A 21600-nucleotide genomic window follows, 5' to 3' on the forward strand; every position below is an offset into this window, starting at 1 on the left:
CAGGCGATGTAACTGTTCACCGCAGGGAGAAATATGAGGACACGGACCTGGGAAGGGGGGGGGGTGTTTACGTCAAAATGGATTGAGAAAAGATTTAGGTAAACACGGAATTTTTGGGGAATAGGATTGTTAGATTTTGTTGAAGGGCATCATAATTTAGCAATTTGGAATAGGTGGAGTGTTTCAAGCAGCATAGTCTCACAACCGAGGGGGCTTGGGTTCAATCCTCGGGCGGGGCAGAAACGATTGGGCACGTTTGAATGCGGCAGATGCCTCTGTTCCTCCTGGGTGTAAAATAGATACCAGGGTATTAGGCTATTATTGTGGGTTGGACGATCTAAGGCTCAACACTGACCATGCTGAGGAATGTCAGTAGTGACTGCCTCTTGGGGCAAGACCTCGACGAGCTTAAGTACAGGCTTCCTGTCCCCAACAACGGGGGTCTGTTTTGATCTATAAGAATGTTTGTCTATTCGATGTATGAGCCCAAACGGTTGCGGTTAGTCTCGTGCAAATTTCCATCAGAAATATGATAGGGTGGTTGTCATCGACCCCCCCCCATTGCCTCCTTTTAAGTGGGATTGGCTCCTGTTGCGACAACCACCGACGCCTATCATGCCTGAAATGTGGGTTTGATTGTCCATAAAGTTTTTTAACTAGATTCCTTGGCGGGACTATACCATCATGGTATAGTCCCATTCTAAGGAGCATTCTATATACCATTCTAGGGAGCCGAGCGGACAGCACGCTGGACTTGTGATCCTGTGGTCCTGGGTTCGATCCCAGGCGCCGGCGAGAAACAATGGGCAGAGTTTCTTTCACCCTATACCCCTGTTACCTAGCAGTAAAATAGGTACCTGGGTGTTAGTCAGCTGTCACGGGCTGCTTCCTGGGGGTGGAGGCCTGGTCAAGGACCGGGCCGCGGGGACACTAAAAAAAATAAAAAAGCCCCGAAATCATCTCAAGATAACCTCAAGATACCATCCTGTGTGGTGGGGATATTTAGCATCACGTAGTTAGTGTTCTTGACACACACTGTACTCCCCTTCATGTAGTCTGAGGCACCTGCACAAATGCAAATGTATTTAAATGTATTAATAAAAAAACTGGTATAGAGGTTGAATCAATGTTGATAACGTTGATTCAGCGTTACTTGAGCGTGTTTTGCTACTGGGAGAGAGGAGAGGGAGAATGAGAGAAACAGACCACCATGCACGCCGTCTATCTATACGAAATGTGTTTACTTATGGAAGGATGGCAACCCAGCTAGCCAGCCTCATGCATGGCGATTGTTTACTTTATGGAGAGTCGTATAGCGTGGTCCGGGTCATTTAGTGATGAAGCCTGTGTTGTGATAAGTGTTACAGGGATGAGGTGTGTGGTGGGGAGGGAGTGTGTATATTGGAAGACAAGGAGAGCCTGTGTATGTGTGTGTGTGTGTGTCTGGGGGGGGGGAGGATATGCGTGAGAGAGCCACCATCGCGGTACTCTCATCTGGTTAGTGATATATGATGATGAATTTAATTGGGAATACATTGTATGTGCCTCGTATGGGTCAATAGGTCTTCGGCAATTTTCATTATTCATTCACTTTAGTTATTGTGGGATATGAAGTCACTAGGGCTATCGGGGATCGAATCCTGACCCTGCAAGACATGAGAGCATTGCTGTATCTTCTAGATAAAATGAATGGTTCATGGCGACATGCACTGATAATCTTAAACAGATCTGTGACTTGTTTTGATGGTCAAAGTTTAGGATCTGATAATTGTAAATGATTGGTTTTGTCTTAAGTGTAAATCTTTCTGTACATAACTCCCCATTGTTCGGGGAAGAAAGTCTGTACTTGCAAGGTCCAGGCAGAAAGCCTGTACCTTGTATCGAGGTCCTGCTTATGTCAACTACTGGCCTTTCCCAGGATGCAACCCACAATAGTTGTCTAACTCCCAGGTAGCTATTTACTCCTAGGTGAACAGTTGCATCAGATGAAAGGAAACGTGTCTATTTCTGTCCCACCCGGGGTCAAAATCGGGATCCTCGAGTGTGAGTCGGGGCCGAGTCCAGCTATACCACGGAAACAGCAGTATGAGGCAAAATACTTACATCATAACACACAGAAATCACAATAGCCTGATGCATCAAATGAACAAATCCACAAGGGCCGTGGATTTCGAATCCTCGTCACACCCCTTGTGGATTTGTTCACTTACATCATATTCAGTGTATAGCAATTGTATCGCGGGAACAGTAGTATGAGAGAAAATACTATCTTATTGAGTGTATATCATCTAAAACAAACATTTCGGAGAACATGCTCAATCATCAGTGTTACAAAAAACTGTTAGTCAGATAAACATGTTCTAAAAATCATTGATCAAACATTTAAAGATTGATGAAAATCATTATCAATTAAATGACTAAGACAATAAAAAGCTCAATGAAAAATATACTGTACGTATTAAAGTAGAAAGCAAAAAATGTATAAAATAGAAAATACAGCTATTCTTAATAAACTTGCAAAAGCAACCCGTCCTCGACTCAAGGGTATTACATTCACCGGTCGACCCCACAGATGCATTCATAAATTTTTACATGCTTTTCATTCAAAACGGGAATGTTCTCAAATATAAATTAATATTATAATATATAAGCATATTGTACATATATATAGGTTAGGTTAGGCGTTTAGGTTCTGTTGGCGATTATTTGTATTTGTAGTACGTGGGTGAAGTGCTTCACTGACGAATTCGAATTTTGTTCGAACCACAACGCTGTAAATGCTTCACCCACGTACTACAAATACAAATAATCGCCAACAGAACCTAAATACCTAACCTAACCTATGTCTACATATGCTAATATTTTATAATATTAAGTTATGTTTGAGAAAATTCCCGTTTTGAATGAACAGAATGTAAAAATTTATGAATACGTCTGTGGGGTCGACCGCTGGATGTAACGGACTTGAGCTGAGGACGGGTTGTGGTCTGAGGACAGGTTGCCTAGTCTGTAAGAATTGGAATTCAGTACAGTGAAATTCCTGGGAGTGAGAGGGTGGTTCATGATTTAACGAGTGATTTCAGATAGTAGAGGACGCAATCAACTTGCCTTGGGCGGCAGACTAGTAAGGTAAGACATGCCCATATGTTGACCAGACCACACACTAGAAGGTGAAGGGACGACGACGTTTCGGTCCGTCCTGGGCCATTCTCAAGTCGATAGAGCACATGCCCATATGTTCACAAATAGAGTCATTAAGGTAGAGCGAGCCATGCCCACGTATCGATCGTTACAACTCTAATATTTAAAATGACAAACAACACCAGCTGTTAAAAGTGTATAGAATGTATCTATGAATTGGTTGTTAAACGATTTGGCGGGTTGTATTCCGGGGAAAAATTAGGCTTCAGGACCTGCCCGAAACGCTACGCGTGCTAGTGGCTGAACAAGAATGTAACAACTCTTGTATATATAAATAACAAAGAATGTCTTAATGTTACGAATATTTTTCGAAGATGATAGCTTACGGCACCTTAATAAAAAAAAATTGATTCAATGAATATCCCATCGACAATATTCAGAGAATTCTAGCTATGGAATTTTTAGTTAGTATGAATATAGTGTTTAATTATTTCCTCATAATCGTGAAAATTATTTTACTTGGTAAAGTAAATAGTTATTTCGTCCAACAATTTATCGTTGGACCAAGACTGAAAGCTCGTTACAAAACTTTTAACTATTTATCTTAGTTTAGGACAAAAACTATTGCAGCCTAGCTAGTCCCGTGAATGTTGGTTTACGATAAACAAGTAAATTGACTCCCATTATTAGTAATTAGTGATTTAAGTACTGTTGTTTTGGCATTTATCCCCAATTTTACAATTTTGTTCTTTGTTAGGGTTAATGGCGTGCAACACTGATGGAGATTAATTCTTCTGAAACGCTGGTTTTGAAAAAAAAATTAATTGAAGATGTATGTATTTTCTCTGATACCACCCTTCCTCATTATTATATATATTACATATTTACAGGCGAGGAGTCACAATAACGTGGCTGAAGTATGATGACCAGACCACGCACTTGAAAATGAAGGGACGACGTTTCGGTTCGTCCTGGACCATTCTCGACTTGAGAATAGTCCAGGATGGACCGAAACGTCGTCGTCCCTTCACTTTCTAGTGTGTGGTCTGGTCAACATTACATATTTATATAATTCATATTTTCTCTAAAAGCTATATCATATTTTAAAACTGCAGCTAAACAAGTTCTTTCCGCCATAAAATCCTTTAGTTTACATCAGTTAACCATGGTGAATAAAATTTTCTATGCTCTACTTTTCATTTTAATTAATAAGATTGATCGAGCTCTCAATTTACCTCATGGTCCGTATATCTCTAGTGGTCTCCACTGGGACAGGAAGCCTGCAGCTTGTAAAATGAACCCCCCCCCCCCCGACAACCTATCTTCTTTATGCTCAACCATACATGCTTGCAGCGAGAGCTTTAGCTCATGGGTACCAATTTCAGTCGCCTGTCGCATTGGTTCCCAATACTCTAGTCATGTTCACCTCTATTTGAGCTCGCTGCACTTGCTACTCGATTGTTTCATCATATAATTCCCATAGTCGGGGACAGGAAGCCAGTTAGGCTTTATCCGTTGTCCCCATTAGATAGGCTAAGGTTAGGTGTTTGGTTCAATTGGGATTTTTTGTTTTTATAATTTGCCAACCCGTCCTCAGGCTCTGTTTGTTCCAACCAGCGGTCGTCCCCAAAAACGCATTCGTCATTTTTAAAATGCTTTTTTTCAAAATATAAATAAATATTATTATATATTAGCATATTTTGCATAGATTAGGTTAGGTGTTTAGGTTCTATTGGCGATTATTTGTATGTGTAGTACGTGAATGAAACATTTAAACCCGTCTTCGACTCAAGTTCATTACATCCAGCGGTCGACCCCACAGACGCATTCATAAATTTTTACATGCTGTTCATTCAAAACGGGAATTTTCTCAAATAAATTAATATTATAATATATTAGCATATTGTGCATATATATATGCATAGGTTAGGTGTTAAGGTTCTGTTGGGGATTATTTGGATTTGTAGTAAGTGGGTGAAGCATTTACAGCGTTGTGGTTCGAACAAAATTCGTCAGTGAAGCACCTGTTCCGGAAGTATTCGAACGTCATCAGTTGTGAGTCGTGTGTAAACCGCTTTTCATTCATAAACAGAGGGTTTGGTGGGTGCATGGAATCACTTTTGGGTCTGTTTGGAGGACGGGCTAAACATTTTCAGCGTTGTGGTTCGAACAAAAATGGTCATGGAAGCACTTATTCGAAAAGTGTCCGGACGTCATCAGTTGCGAGTCGTGTGAAAACCCTTTCTCATTTATAAACCAGCTCGGTCAAAGTCCATTCCATGCACCCACCAAACCCACTGTTTATGAAACGGTTAACACATGATTCATAACAGATGACGTCCAAACACTTCCGGAATAAGTGCTTTGCTGACGAATTTTGTTCGAACCACAACGCTGTAAATGCTTCACCCACGTACTACAAATACAAATGATCGTCAACAGAATCTAAACACCTAACATAACCAATGCCTAATTATATACAGTATGCAAATATATAACAATATCAATTTTATTTTCGAGATAATTCCTATTTTGAATGAACAGTATGTTAAAACTGATGAATGCGTCTTTGGGGCTGACCGCTGGATGGAATGAACCTGGCCAGAGGATGGGTTGGTGTAAAGTGTATATAATTCATAAACTGAGGCTTTTGTGGCTTGATTAACGAAGATTTTGCCATTGTTTATGAGGACGGACTGATTTTGCAGTGCTTGAAACCTATATTCTTATTAACATCTATGCAGTTTCTTGCAGAATACACATGAATTAACATAAAGATCGCGTCGTGTACTGCTCGCACAATAACAATACTTTATTACTGGGTAAAGTTAACAAGTGTCATTTAAACAGAAGTTGTTTTACCGCGGCATTATCCGGTCATCACTTTGGCATATAATCTAGGAGCTGCAGCGCTAGGGCGGTGCCACTGTGTCCTGCCCGAGACACGCTGTAGGCACTTGGTGAAGGCAGAGGAGCTTGCGGCATGAACGTGAACGGAGGGCGTGGAACCACCATGGATGCCACACACCAGCGGCCATAACACATTCTGAAAGTTGCCACGTCGATACATCCATGACCCATCACAGAGGGGTGATAGAGGGAATGTCACAGTTTTCCTCTCAGATAGGTTCCGGCTCCATCATAAAGCATTATCAGAAGGTCCAAGACTTGCATGAAGGACGAAGCTCTTAACACGACACGCTAAGCCCAGTGTTGACGCATTCGGGACGATTCCTGATCCTGGATATCCTCCTCCTGTTGGTGAAGAACCTGCGCCCTCTGAAGGGGACGGAGACAGCAGAGCCCAGCACCAACACCAGCACCACCGTCACCAGCGTCAGCAACAACACACGCATCTGCCGACGTCAAACATTCAGAATAAGAGTAATGCTTACCTCGACTTACACAAACATTCCTGAAGTGAAATATTTCAAACGAATGATATCAACGTCCACAGTCACTCGGGAATCACGAATGTTCTTAATAATGCAAGAGGATTTTAAAGATTGTTACAATTCACAATGATTAATAATTACAAATACATATACTATTTGCATGTATCTGTATGTGATTCTTAGCAACGATTCACAGACACTTAAGTAAATAACAGGAGGAGTGGGAGCCATCGTCAAGACTGAGGAGTTAGTAAAGAGATGGTGAGTGAGCAGATCTCCAGCCTTGCCGCAGGCTAGGTGCCAAGACTATAATGTGTACATTATAATCCCTCTAATGACTGATCTCTGGTAATTATGTTCCATGTGAGGCCCTAAATATTAACCTCGATACCAAAGCATACTATGAGCCACGATAATAAATTTTACAGCAAAACTATTGTAAATAAGTTTTATAGCGCGATAACTATATTTACTATACAAATGGCATCCGTCTATGCGATGAACGGTGGGTTTAATTTAGACAATAATCATAAGTTATCCCCCGAAACGCGGAGTGTAATCATCGGCTTTATTTACACTACATAAATAGTACACTACACTACACCAGGTACACTAATTGGTGAAAATTCGTGAGTTACCTCTATTATTATCATCATCATTAATGACAAGATACGCTCACAAGAACGACATTGAAGAAAATAAACATTGTACCATTTTTTGTCGAGAGAAAACATGGCCCGAGGGGATGACTCTAATAATAAGTGAATACCGCACCGCAGAATAACTTGTGGTTAGGGAAGGAATTCGAGTTTAAAGGAGAAAAGCCTTTTACACTACTTTAGATTTAGAAGCTTTTTTCGTAAGTGATTTATACAAAATCACTACAGTAATGACTGGAGGGAGCAGGTGTACAGCCGTAAAGAAAGATTAGCTTTCAGTTAGAACAGTGAAACTTGCAGTGCTAGAAAATAACTTGTATACAAATAATGACGGGAGTTATGTTGTAAACATTAGTTTTGAAAGTACTGGAAGGTGGTGTGGTACTGGAGGTTGTAGTACTGGAGGGTGGTGTGGTACTGGAGGGTGGTGTAGTACTGGAGGGTGGTGTGGTACTGGAGGGTGGTGTAGTACTGGAGGGTGGTGTAGTACTGAAGGGTAGTGTACTGGAGGGTGGTGTAGTACTGGAGGATGGTGTGGTACTGGAGGGTGGTGTAGTACTGGAGGGGTGGTACAGTCCTCAGCCTTAAATAAACCACATATACAGGAAGAAAGCAGTACACCTCTCCCCGTGTGTACACACAGTTACCTGCCAACGCTTATTGTGTCTCCAGTCGTAGTTACCCCTTCAAGGCGTTGAAGATGAGCTTGGACGAGGACCCGACAGAAGTCTTCCTCTACCTTGTCCAGCGCGGTACTGGGACGTTGTGGTCCGCGCCCGCTATATATACACCAGCCTCGCTCCTCTCTTGTTGGTGTTGGCCCTTGAGGCCTACCGTTCTCTCGAGGGTTGTTAAAATTCAAAAATTCAAATTCAAATTTTTTATTCAGGAAAAGTACATACATAGATGATTTACAAGCATAAAGTTGGATTTATAGAGCTAGGACATACAATACCTAAGGCTACTAATAAGCATAGCCTTTCGGGCAGCCTTTATAGCTTAAACAATAGTAAGAATGCTTTAGTCCTGAACGATTGTCTAGTCTTAAGTAAACTCACTCCCTAAAGAATAGGAATGATTTTGATTTTGTTTTTGGTTAGATGAATTCAAGTTGATAGTGAATATGTAATGCAAATGTGTGTGTGCGTGTATGTGAAGTGTATACGATTGTATTTTATTATGGAAACGAGAGTGGAGTGTCTATCAAAGCGGAGGTTTTACCTCCCTGACCTGCCCAACCAGTCAGCTGCCCCCTGACCACGTCCTCGTCAGACCACCAGAAATCAGTCTGAGTCTGTAGCCTGGTGCATTGCCGCAGACGACCCCCTCCCCCCCCCCCCATTATTATGGACGAAAGGGAGGTGGTCGAAGTAGAGAATCCGTAAGAGCGAGACTTCCTCTGGGATACACATGGAGGTTCAGGACGGAAATGGCAGCAGAGTTGCCAGATCCGTAACATGAGAGATGAACACCGCCGCCTTGACCACTACTTGAGAGATTGTGCCCGCCTCTGACATTTGAAATATTCGGAGAATAATAAATCTTACATTGAGTTAGGGAAATGTTACTTATTTAATTGAGATACTTTTCTCTAAGATTTCCCTACCTTGCACCCTCAAGATACGTAAGTTTATGGGTTGGTAAATGTTAATCTATTTGTTTGATGAAGTGTTCACTTCGGACATTTAAGTAACTTCCAGCTGCGTCTGGTGACTGGATGAATAACTCAGCCGGTGCTCTTCCTATTGGGGAGGTGTTGTACACGCTGCTATGGCGTTGTCTGCTCACAGGATGAGTGACGCTGCCCAATAAACTCGCCCTTCAGGGCAAAATTTTAATATATTACCAGCCGGTGCATCAATTGTTGTTGCGAAGTGGACAAAAACTACGATTCCTTCGTTTGCATAAAACATCTCTGGCATCACTAGGGAAAAAAATTAATACCTCGCACGTGAGACTATCAAATATAGCCTCGAAAAAAGGCCCGTTTTTTGGAATTGGTTGTTGCTTAGGGTTTGAGGAAGGGCTGGTAACGGCACTTAAAAAAAAAAAAAAGATCCGTCACACCCACCGGTGAAGCCAACTGGATCTATCCAGACTCCAAATCTACCTCATAGGTTTTCCAGGAATGAGGCTTTTATCCATCCATTAATGCTTTGTTGTATTTTGCACAGCGTTTTGCTGCACTATATATCAAGAAACATCTCATAGAGCGCCGCTTTCGTCAACAATTGAGCATCATTAATATGGTTCAAGAGCACCAACATCGTTCAGGATCTCTAGAGCATCGACACACATAGCGCTCAGCACCAGGACAACAAAGGGACGGGTTTGTTTACATCGCCTTGATGTCCGCCACGCCGGAGTCTGAACTCCGGTGATGTCATTCCTCCTGGAACTGACCGCGTGCTGACACATCATGACTGACACTAGTTAAGGCATTGATAGTGATGGTTTCTGGTGATGCGTTGCCTGTTGACACTGGTGGGTGTTGACACTACAGATTATTGATGGCACATTACCCCATTCCACGGGCCAAGCCTATCACATGACATTTAACACCATCCCATTTCATCCCACTCAGCCACATCCCAACCCATCCTACCCCATTTCATTCCCCTTCCTATCCCATTCCATCTCACCCTATCACTATTCCATCCTATCCTGCAACTTTTTCATCCCTGTTGCCCCACAACGTACTACCCCTTACCCCATTCCATAGTCATCTACTCCGTACTTCCCAGCCGCAACCAATCCCATTCCACTCCACCGTTTCCCATTCCACCCCACACCACCATACCCCATTCCACCCACCATACCCCATTCCACCCACCATACCCCATTCCACCCACCATACCCCATTCCACCCACCGTACCCCATTCCACCCACCATACCCCATTCCACCCACCATACCCCATTCCACCCACCATACCCCATTCTACCCACCATACCCCATTCCACCCACCATACCCCATTCCACCCACCATACCCCATTCCACCCACCATACCCCATTCCAGCCAGAAGTGCGGGTCATCCTGAAGTATTTACCTATCACAAACATCATACACTGAAGGAGACCTTGACGGCCGTGGTGAAGGTCAGGGTCGGCCAGACGACTTCGTTTTGCGTCGTTGTCAGTCATTTGGCAGCAATTATAGCCATGATGTAGCTAAAGTCGTATATATAGTTGGGTCCGGTCTTGACTGACCATCGGGGATCCCGGGTTCAATTCCCGGACGGGACAGAAATGGTTGGGCAAGTTTGCTTACACCTAATGCCGCTGTTCATCAGTAATTTTTTTGTTGTCCAGTTTATTATAGTAAAATTACTCGCCTATTATACAAACATTGTCAGACCATGTTGCCCTACATACTTTTCGTTATATGACATTCCTTATATGACATAATTTTGTTATGACATTATATATATATAATATAGAATATATATGTGTGTGTGTGTATGCGAGCAAGCTTGAATGGGTTCAAGTTGAAGTATGTTTATTGAGATAAGAAAGAAATACATCTCAAAGGTATAGAGTAGCTTAGGCTGTTTCTACCCCCCACTTGAATGGGTCCCAAGCCAATATGCATCTGAAAACTCCACATCACAGAGGGATTCGAACCCAGACAGCCAGGAGAGTTTCGCATATGTGTTGCTCACGTGGCCCCACCAAGGGAGGCGATTCGATGAAATATCTATGCCCAAGTTGACCTCCGAGCGCTGTCGGATCGTTGTTAAATAGTCTCACGGTTACCATGATTTTTGTACAGTCCGTGTGGTCTAGTGGTTAAGATACCAGGTACGCGAAGGTGCATAGTGCTCCTGGCTGTCTGGGTTCGAATCTTTCTGGGGTGTTGAGTTTTCAGTTATATATATATAATATATCCTGGGTACGCATCCAACCTCCGCGGAGCTGGTTGAGGTCTTCAAACACTGATTGTTACATTGTTATGTGTGTAAATCACGAAAATTAACACGTGATAAAAAAATGTGACAGTGTCAGACCACGGAGAAAGAATTGAAATAGGAATTTCCTTAAGTACTTTCGTATAATAATACATCTTCAAAAGGAATGCCTTCTGAAGATGTATTAATATACATCTTCAGAAGGAATTTCCATTAATACATCTGAAGATGTATTAATTTAAACTGTTTGAGTCAGCAGTCAGAGACTGTCAGACTCCCCACCGGGTGAGGAGGAGGGTTAAGGGTCTGATGACTTCCAATCCTTTTGAAGAGTCAATGTGGTCTAGCGGGTTAAGTACTGGATATGCTAAGGTGCATGGAGCCCTGGCTGGGTTCGAGTCCTTCAGGGGGTTAGGAGTTTATGGTTATATATATATATATATATATATATATATATATATATATATATATATATATATATATATATATATATATATATATATATATATATACACATATAACAAAATGAATTATTAGGATATCATTATATTTAATTCTATCTGATCAGTTTATGTATGAACCTCAGTTTTATTTTCCTCTTTGACACTACATTTTATATTTACTCTAACAAATATTGCTACTACCCCTCCTCGTCTAATCTGTTTGTGTGAAATAATTTGAACCTCTTAAATCGTTATTCGGCTAAAAGTTGCCCGTTTTCTACATTCTCTGACGTTTTGGTTAGTGCAATAGTATCTATTTTTTTCTATTCACACACGATAACTGAAATGGTTTATTTGGTTTCTGAATCTCTTACAATTTGTTTAGTACACATTTGTGGTGTTATGTTGATGCCTATGTCTACCTATAATATTTTATGCCAAACTTTGTCAATTCCCCGTCAATGCTTTTTTCACTTTTGTGTCTTGTCTCCATATTGTGCTGAGCTACCTTCTTGTTGTTTATACTAAGATATCTAGAATCTAATAGTTTAAACTCTTACTAAATACCATCAGAGTCTGCTGAGGACGCCAATTCTTCCCAAGAGAGTTCAATCCCGTCTCTTATTTGTCTTCATTATCTCCACTTACATTTGAAACTGTGAGTCCGACAGAGATTATAACAGATATATCGAAGCCTTATACAAGTTATTTTTCTGTCTATCTGTAGTTATCTTATATTGGCTATCTTATAGTTTGATATATATAGGTTACATATTATCTTATTATACGGTAATGTATATTATTAATCATTCATATTGATAGCAATATATTTATGACAAATTTCATCACAATCCTGACATTTTACCCGATGTGTCACATGTAATAACACTAAATAATAATACCCTCCCCCCTCAATAGGGACCAATAAAACACATCTATGGACGACACATAATTCACTCTTATGTTTACAAATGCCACTCTGTCGTCGAGGGACAACTAAACAAAAGTCAATGAACGTGACAGCAATGTATATGTACATAAATTTACATTAACAGATACTTATGTACAAAAAGGTATTTATTTTTATGGGTTTCACCTACAAATCATTAAATGTAAATATAAATTATAATTCACGAAAGCTAAAATGTTGAAGGATGCACCGAAACGCATATTACATAGTTGGATGAAATATTTGGTGTAAGGGAAAGGTTGCGTGCTACTTATATCTTACCGGTTTTCTTAGTGGCGATGCTTGGCCTATGAGAGACCGGGGATGGGATTACGGAAGGAGTCTGTCGTTTGGATGCTTCAAAAGGGGTTGTATGGGAGTTGGGACAATTTGGATGGGTCCTATGGAAGCCTGGGATTGGGGGGCGGGATATATAGAAGCGGGTGTTATTTGGAAGAAGGGCGAGGGGTATCAGGAGCCTGGGTGAGGGTCATTTGAAGGCAGGATTTGGACCTCTGGAGCCGAAGGGCGAGCATGTGCTTTGACTTTTGGAATGGTGTTATAATATTAGCGTGCCACAAACGGTTGACGAAGCCATAGTTATTTCCAATCAATGGATGGTGGGCTGATCGTAATATAACCCATTGAATTAGAGGTATAGCCTGCACACTCATGGTGGAGACAGTTGCCTAGCAACAGGACCTTGCAATGACAACTTTAAATGCTGCACAGGCAGATTAATTTAATGTCATTTAGGTATTGGGCTTGTGTTTTCCTTCTCTTGTGATGGCATTATTAACATTATTATTAATTACGACTTCATTTAACTGATATGTTAACGTGAATGACTGTTTTAGACTCATTGAGTCAATAGGTGTTCTGTCGTGATTGGCTGCTTTAGCAACGTCAGTAACTACTAGGTCAACGTAACTGCTTGAATGATATCATTAGAGTTAATGTGATTGTTCCTATTATATGTGCCCGACGTAGTTGTTTTTATTACGTCACAGTGATTATTACTCCATCTGCCAACTTAGGCGCCAAGATCCGCGCCTGCGCAGGGGAGAAGGCATACAGCATTACCGTTTGTCCGTCCTCAACTCTTAAATAGCATCTTTACAAACACCATTAATAAAATAAATTAACAATTGGAAATAATATAGTTGTTGAAAAGGAAAATTGTTGATATTTTCATATAGAGTAAAATTTATAATATATATATAATTGGCCCAAAATTGGCTCAAAATATTATTCATCCTCAGCTATTAAATACTCACTGAACGATTTATTGTATAATTTGATGCTATTTTTAATTATTTTACCTCCTTTACATAATTAAATTATTATTGAATTATAAATATGAAATGTAACAAAGTCCATCTTCGAAAAGAATCTGAGTTTGGTCTAGTACCACTGATAGAGGTTCTGAGGTCTGGAACCATTGATTAAGGTTCTGAGGACTAGAACTGCCAATAGATGATTTGAGTACTACAACCCCCGGCGAAAGAGGATCCGAGGACTAGAACCACCGGTAGAGGATCCGAGGACTAGAACCGCTGGTAGTGGATCCAAGGACTAGAACCGACAGTAGAGTATCCGAGGACTAGAACCGCCGGTAGTGGATCCGAGGACTAGAACCGCCGGTAGAGGATCAGAGGACTAGAACCGCCGGTAGAGGATCCAAGGACTAGAACCGCCGGTAGAGGATCAGAGGACTAGAACCGCCGGTAGAGGATCAGAGAACTAGAACCGCCGGTAGAGGATCCGTGGACTAGAACCACCAGTAGAGGATCTGAAGACTAGAACCGCTGGTAGAGGATTCAAGGACTAGAACCGCCGGTAGAGGATCCGAGGACTAGAACCGCCGGTAGAGGATCAGAGGACTAGAACCGCTGGTAGAGGATCCGAGGACTAGAACCGCCGGTAGAGGATCAGAGGATTAGAACCGCCAGTAGAGGATCCAAGGACTAGAACCACCAGTAGAGGATCTGAAGACTAGAACCACGGAGGAGGATCTGAGGCTTAGAACCACCGGCACTCAAATCATTATGGATTAAGTAAGCTGCTTTATGATACACCAAAAAAATATGTATATATAAATTTACACAATACATTCACGAAATCTCTATTTAAAAATTGAAACACAAATCTGAGTGAAGCGTTGGCAACGTGAGGCAGACGGCAGCGACCAGTGGCGCTAAAGCAGGGTGTTCTTTGAGTTCTCAAAGTGATTTTAGTATTCCAAAGTGTGTTGATGTGGTTTAGTGAGGAAGGGGGTAGGGGGACGCAGAAAGGAATTTGAATCTATTGGTCAACACTCTGATATCTATATTTCCATAACCTTGCTCACAACTTGTGGTGTTCATTTGAGTTGCTGCATTGTGATTTTGTTGTCTGGCAGTGCAAAGTGTCAAGCTTTATGGCCTGGCAGCGTTGAATGTCTGGCTTTATGGCCTGGCAGCGTTGAGTGTCTGGCTTTATGGCCTGGCTGCGTTGAATGTCTGGCTTTATGGCCTGGCTGCGTTGAGTGTCTGGCTTTATGGCCTGGCAGCGTTGAGTGTCTGGCTTTATCGCCTGGCAGCGTTGAGTGTCTGGCTTTATGGCCTGGCTGCGTTGAATGTCTGGCTTTATGGCCTGGCTGCGTTGAGTGTCTGGCTTTATGGCCTGGCAGCGTTGAGTGTCTGGCTTTATCGCCTGGCAGCGTTGAGTGTCTGGCTTTATCGCCTGGCAGCGTTGAGTGTCTGGCTTTATCGCCTGGCAGCGTTGAGTGTCTGGCTTTATGGCCTGGCAGCGTTGAGTGTCTGGCTTTATCGCCTGGCTGCGTTGAGTGTCTGGCTTTATCGCCTGGCAGCGTTGAGTGTCTGGCTTTATGGCCTGGCAGCGTTGAGTGTCTGGCTTTATCGCCTGGCAGCGTTGAGTGTCTGGCTTTATCGCCTGGCAGCGCTGAGTGTCAAGCTTCACTACCTGGCTGTGCTGAGTGTCAAGCTTCACTACCTGGCTGTGCTGAGTGTCAAGCTTCACTACCTGGCTGTGCTGAGTGTCAAGCTTCACTACCTGGCTGTGCTGAGTGTCAAGCTTCACCACCTGGCTGTGCTGAGTGTCAAGCTTCACTACCTGGCTGTGCTGAGTGTCAAGCTTCACCACCTGGCTGTGCTGAGTGTCAAGCTTCACTACCTGGCTGTGCTGAGTGTCAAGCTTCACTACCTGGCTGTGCTGAGTGTCAAGCTTCACTACCTGGCTGTGCTGAGTGTCAAGCTTCACCACCTGGCTGTGCTGAGTATCAAGCTTCACTACCTGGCTGTGCTGAGTGTCAAGCTTCACTACCTGGCTGTGCTGAGTGTCAAGCTTCACTACCTGGCTGTGCTGAGTGTCAAGCTTCACCACCTGGCAGTATTGTGAGTAACCGCCCCACTCAGCTCCAGCTGCTCCAGTGGTCGCGGCTGCCTCCTCCGCCCACCACAAACCAACTACGGGTATTGCATAAAAATTCACACTATGTTATCTTTACACATCGATAGTTAATTTAGCTCATTTATGTTATTTTTGTAATCCTTCTCACGCGTTGTCCCAGACATGGATATAACCTATATACCTATGGCAGTGCCAATCAGCTGTCTCCAATATCAACAATGTAAAAACCAATTAACAAGCGACGAAGTCAAGGCTAAACATGGATATGGTGGGAGAGCTTTAGTACAGTACACCCACACACACACATCCAGTGTACACCCACGACAGGTGCGGCACACCCACACACACACTCACACATCCAGTGTACACCCACGACAGGTGCTGTACACCCACACACATCCAGTATACACCCACAGGTGCGGTACATCCACACACACACACTCACACATCCAGTGTTCACCCACGACACAGGGTCATCCTCCTAGTTATCGCGCGGACCAGTAATTCTGTGAAGTATCTAATCCATAATATATAATAACAATCTAGGGTTTCAAGAGAGGTAATGAGGCTTTTTTGGCATCAAATATTCCACAAGATAGATGTAAGAGATGTCTGGTAGGGGAATAGGAGGAAGGTGTTTGAATAAGGCAAGTTGTGAAGCCTCTGTTTTATCAAGATAAAACAGAGGCTGGGAGCAACAAGATTAAAAGTGAGGAACAAGGCAAGGCCCGGAGAGATCGTGGTTCAAATTCCGAGTCAAACTTCCCACCAGAGCGCCTCGTGATATCATTTAAAAAACTGTGGGTTGTTGATTTTGGCTGCATTCATCGTTCGTAAATATTTGAGACAAAAAATAAGTGGTTTGATAAAAGACTGACAGTACGAATGTAAGACTTGAGACGCACTCCCTCGATGTAACACAGGAGAGTTAATCTTGCTTGGGAAAGAGATTCACTTCAACCGTACCCAATACAACCAGAACAGAAAAGTGATTGTGGATGAAAGCTTGCCCCTATGTTGAGGTAAGTTACCCACCCGAGGGATACATGTCCCCGCGAGAAACTAGGACAGGCGCCCACCATTACTGGCTCACGAACAAACACAAGCACACTCCGCCAAAACAAAAGAAAAAATTAAATTGAGTGTCGTGAGATGCTTTCTTCTGATTTGTCAACATTATTACATTTAGGCTCAACATGTATTTTACGAATTATATTATACCAAGGCATCCGATGTTCCATACTGGACAACAGTCATAACGTTACCCCGGCAGCAACACTGAGCTCTGCCACGGGTCCATAAGGCTTATTCCTACGCACTAAACTGTTGGAAACAAAGACTTTACAGCACTTACCGTTCAGAGCTCAGTGTCTTCCCACCGTTGCTACAGTATCTATTGAGAGCATCAAAATTCTAGAGAATAGACAATCACAAAAGTCAATAAGAGACAAACACATCAAGGTCCACACACAGCACAAACAGCCAGAAGTGTTCCACCCACGGGATAAAACAACACACAGGATATTGCTAACAACATTGGTAAGGTCATCAAATACACAAGCCCCAGAGACTGGCGGGTAACCCGTGCTCTCCACCTCCCTGGCAGGCCACAACCATCACTCATTTCCCCTCACCATAACATTCAATGTCTTAAACTTGGTTTAGTCGAAGGTTGCAGGATGCGGCACTGCAGGTTCGAGCAGTCTAGCTCTGACTGACATTGCTACCTACATAAACAGTAACGTAGTCCCTGAATGCACACTATCTAGCAACTTTCGGGCGTCGACTGGTTGCCTGAAGTACGAAAGCACGGGCACGCGCGCTGTGGACTTACGAACTCGCGGACTTAAGGAAATCGTTGGAAAGACTCGTTCAAGACCCAACAATAATAAATTAGATAAACAATACTCTGTATTACATTATTTAATACAGCCTTTATAACAGAGGCTTCTCCCTCATCTATTTCAACTCTAAAGCTCATAGCCTAGTCTTGTAAATAACACTACAGGGGTTCACAGTATCGTTCTACAGCTCCTCTGTTCACACCACAGCCCTGGAAACTTCTGCAACATCAACAATACTTTTTAAGCAATTATTTGGCATTACTGGTGGATGATTTGGGAGAATAACTGTAAACCGGCATCCCAAGGATAAGCTTGGATGTTTGCGTTCAAGAAATACGTAAGTGTTTTCGTTTTATAAACATTAAGGATTTGGGACAGCTTTCCCTACAACTCTGACTAATTCACTGTTTATAATGAAAACAATAACAACATTAAAACCCAGAATCCACCAGTAAGGCGACTTAAGAGCGTCTCAGCGAGGCTGCTGTCGTTCACATGTACAAAACATTATAGCAAGCATCCTGACCGAGGCTCGACAGTCCAGGTGAGGAGAGGCATCTTGAAGTGCGCATTTCCTAGGTAAAATTCCTTTCTTCAGGGAGGCATGACATGAGTAAGTGTTTATACTCAACTTAGATGGCAAAAATAAACGTACTTATTGTGAGTGAATGAGGAGAGCTTATCTACATGCGTTTCGTAATTGTTTCGAGATAGTTTAAGGCAGATTATCCCAAGATCTAAGTCTAATTTGAGCCGATGATGTTAGTGACTAGGGTTAGCGGTGGATGTCTTCTCCAGAGGACGAGCACCTTCGTCGTTAACGACTTTTCTTCCTCTGTAGTTGGAGTGTAGTCTTGTGTGTGAGTTCCTGTCCTCCCTTAAGTAGACTTAACAATATAGCAGGGACTGCACAGGACACCAGCCTTCATTTTGAGGCTGAATTATTTTCTGCTTTGGTTTGCGGTGTTCTTTGCGTGTGTGAACTTCGACTGCCATCCTTCTGCACTTCACAAGTCCCTGTGTATGCTGCAGATTTGAAGAGGATGCACGCCTTCACGATAATCTTGTGCGGCAGTATTCCCCTTCTTGTGAGAGCTCTTGATATTGCCGTCCTCCTCCTCCTTCAGGTTACATATCCCCGAAGATACCAGCGAAGGTCTTGCGCAGGTTCTTCATGGTGTCCTCGGTGTCATCTCCTCCTCCTCCGACTGTGCTGTCGTTGGAGGCGGTGGTGGTGACTGAGGTCTGGCGGCCGAAGAGTGGTGCCTTCTGCGCCGCCGACTGCTGCGACGACTGGCTGCTCTCGTCAGGTTGTCGTCGGGTTCCACTGGCGCTGCTGAACCCGCTGATGCTGCTAGACTGAGACGCTGTGGGAGACGAAGCAAATGTTTACATACAGACATGTTGCTTTTTGGCGGAATTTTAGTCGTGGAGGGCAATTTTATGGACAGGGATCGATATTTTGAGATTAAGTTGAGATTTTTGGTTGAAAGGGACTATAATGTTGAAGTCAGGAGCAACAATGTTGGAAGTAAAGGAAAGATAAATTTAAATTACATTTTACGATTATGTAGCGAAAATATGAAAATAATGGTGAATACAATTAGGTAAGCGCACAGGATGCCAAACACTGTCGGTAGTTTTACAGCATCCAATGCCAAAGAGTACTGGGAAGACGGGACACCACTAGCGTAGCTGCTATCCTGTAACTACACTTAGGTAATTACACCCACACAGACAAATGGAAATTCACATTCAAAATCCACCCCCATGTAGTACTGCACAAAATACCCTAGCATGGCACTAGGTAGGTTACATTTAACAGTAAACAAATACAGCTTTCACTAGCTGGAGTTAGTATGGAGGTCCTCCCATGTGCTGTGTAAGCCTGTACAGGAAGGTGCAGGACCAGGTGTTGGCATCAGGGGACCTGAAGAGTATCAACAGGATTTGGGAGACCAAGAAATGTAAAGGACAGAGAACATGGATCTGAAAAAACAAATGGCAGTGGTCAGATCTGTAGAGCACAAGGCAAAGCACAGGGGATCTGATAGAGAAAGCACAAGGTTTCGAGAGACAAGGTACAGGGTTCTGGTAGACAAAGCATAGGGATCTGATAGAAAATAGATGGATTTGACAAAGTACAGGGATCTGATAGACAAAGTACAGGGATTTGATAGACAAAGTACAGGGATCTGATAGACAATAGATGGATCTGACAAAGCACAGGGATCTGATAGACAATAGATGGATCTGACAAAGCACAGGGATCTGATAGACAATAGATGGATCTGATAAAGCACAGAGAAAGTCAAAGTAAAGGGAGCTGAGAGACAATGTACAGGGAACTGGTAGACGGTGTACAGAGAATTGATAGACAATACAGGAATCTGATGGACAATACAGGGGGATCTGACAGACAGTGTACAAGGATCTGATAGACAAAGTAAAGGCAGTTGAAATCCAAAGGGAGAAACCAGGTGATAGATCAGACAGAAATATAAGATACAACCAAGGTTGTGGGGGCAGCCAGAGAGACTGAGGCTATAACCCAGGATATGGTGGGGGCAGGTAGAGACCGTGGCTAGAACCCAGATTGTGGCTCCTACCCTGGGAGTCCCGTCGCTGCTGGCTAGGTGACCCGCCAGGGAGAGGCGTCTCGCTCATGCCCAGCCGGGAGGAAGTTTCCTCGGTCGGAGAGCCGCCACGGGACGACAAGGCAGTGGAGGTTCCGGTCAGCGACTGCCTCGACAAACCCCGCGTCAGCTCCAACGGCCGCGTCACGCCCTGTCGAGGAAGAGTAAGAATCAATGCGTGACTGTTGCCAACGCCTCACGCGACAGTCCTATAGTGCTCTTGTATCTGTGATGACGTTTCTCAACGCTCTGTCACATCGCGGTTATTCGTGTTACTCGCCGATAGTTTAAGCTACATCGCTGTTACTTTGAGTTACTTGCTATCATTTTGTATTTAATGACTCTTGCTAACTTTCCAACTGACTGCATGTTGTTTTACATTCAGCTAATCGGATCAAAAGTTCCAAGTGGCACAGACTAAACCTGTGAGTGCACTGGGCTGAGTGAGCCCGTAGAAGACTTTAAGTGATAGCAATTTAGAATTATATGTATACACAATTTCAGCCTACTTGACGCTACTTGCAAATAGTTTATGCTATTTATACTTTAATTTAAAATAACATGTGGGCTTTTGGGGAAGCTTTAACAAGATCACACATTTATGAAATTACGTTTAAACAGCACTATATTTACGAGGAATAAAGACACCAATATTGCCTGATATAAAAAGATTGATTGATGAAGCCACCCCAAGAGGTGTCATGGCAATGAGTAGCCCATAAATTGTAGATTTTTTCGGAGTGAATGTGATCTTCGGTCGTGAAAGGATATACTGAGTGCTGAGCTCGCAGATATACACAATAAGCTTCCATTATCCATACAAGGAGAGGTATACTCCACTCGGTATATACACATTGAGGACTGGACTGCGGAAGAGACGGTTAAGATGCATATTATTACTGTACGTTGTTCAAATATTCCCATTAATGGAGTCAGGAAGCCTGTTTGGCTTATTCAGGTCTCTCCTAGGTTGCCCTAGATGCGCTTGACCTTTCCTTCGATGTAACCCGCAATAGACTTGTTGAAAATACTACGATACTGGCGTTGCTGTTAGCTCGGCTCAGAAATCAAAGTACTATATCCGCTTACCATTTAGAATTTGATCAACTGTTGCATTCTGGAGCAAACATAATAATAATGATAATAATAATAATGTTGATGATTATGATAGTGATGATAATGACGATGACCGTTAAAATAATAAAATAGTTACG

The 21600-nt window shown here is 42.8% G+C and overlaps 2 protein-coding genes and 1 long non-coding RNA gene across 8 annotated transcripts in view; all 3 read right to left on the reverse strand.

The window, feature by feature from the left end:
- Positions 1–5924: 5924 nt before the first annotated feature.
- LOC123766971 (uncharacterized) lies at positions 5925–7945 on the reverse strand. The gene is made up of 2 exons (XR_006773899.2): positions 7843–7945; positions 5925–6497 (listed from the first exon to the last, which is right to left on the reverse strand). It is a non-coding gene; the product is annotated as an uncharacterized lncRNA (long non-coding RNA).
- Positions 7946–12484: 4539 nt separating this feature from the next.
- Syn (synapsin) overlaps positions 12485–21600 on the reverse strand; it is a 122550-nt gene continuing 113434 nt past the window's right edge. For 5 of the 6 annotated variants that reach the window (XM_045756240.2, XM_069307537.1, XM_069307536.1 and 2 more), the window contains 2 exons: positions 20360–20537; positions 12485–19117 (listed from right to left, as the gene is read on the reverse strand). In XM_045756240.2, coding sequence (XP_045612196.2) covers positions 18879–19117; positions 20360–20537 — 417 coding nt within the window. In that variant the 3' untranslated portion in view covers positions 12485–18878. The remainder of the gene's footprint in view (positions 19118–20359; positions 20538–21600) is intronic. The other variant, XM_045756244.2, reaches the window with a different exon arrangement.
- LOC123767032 (uncharacterized) lies at positions 14842–16383 on the reverse strand. The gene is made up of 2 exons (XM_069307292.1): positions 16371–16383; positions 14842–15962 (listed from the first exon to the last, which is right to left on the reverse strand). Exons 1-2 carry the CDS (start codon positions 16381–16383, stop codon positions 14842–14844), a joined length of 1134 nt encoding a protein of 377 aa, XP_069163393.1.

Source organism: Procambarus clarkii, chromosome 60 (genome assembly GCF_040958095.1).
Source record: "Procambarus clarkii isolate CNS0578487 chromosome 60, FALCON_Pclarkii_2.0, whole genome shotgun sequence".
NCBI classification, from domain to species: Eukaryota; Metazoa; Arthropoda; class Malacostraca; order Decapoda; family Cambaridae; genus Procambarus; species Procambarus clarkii.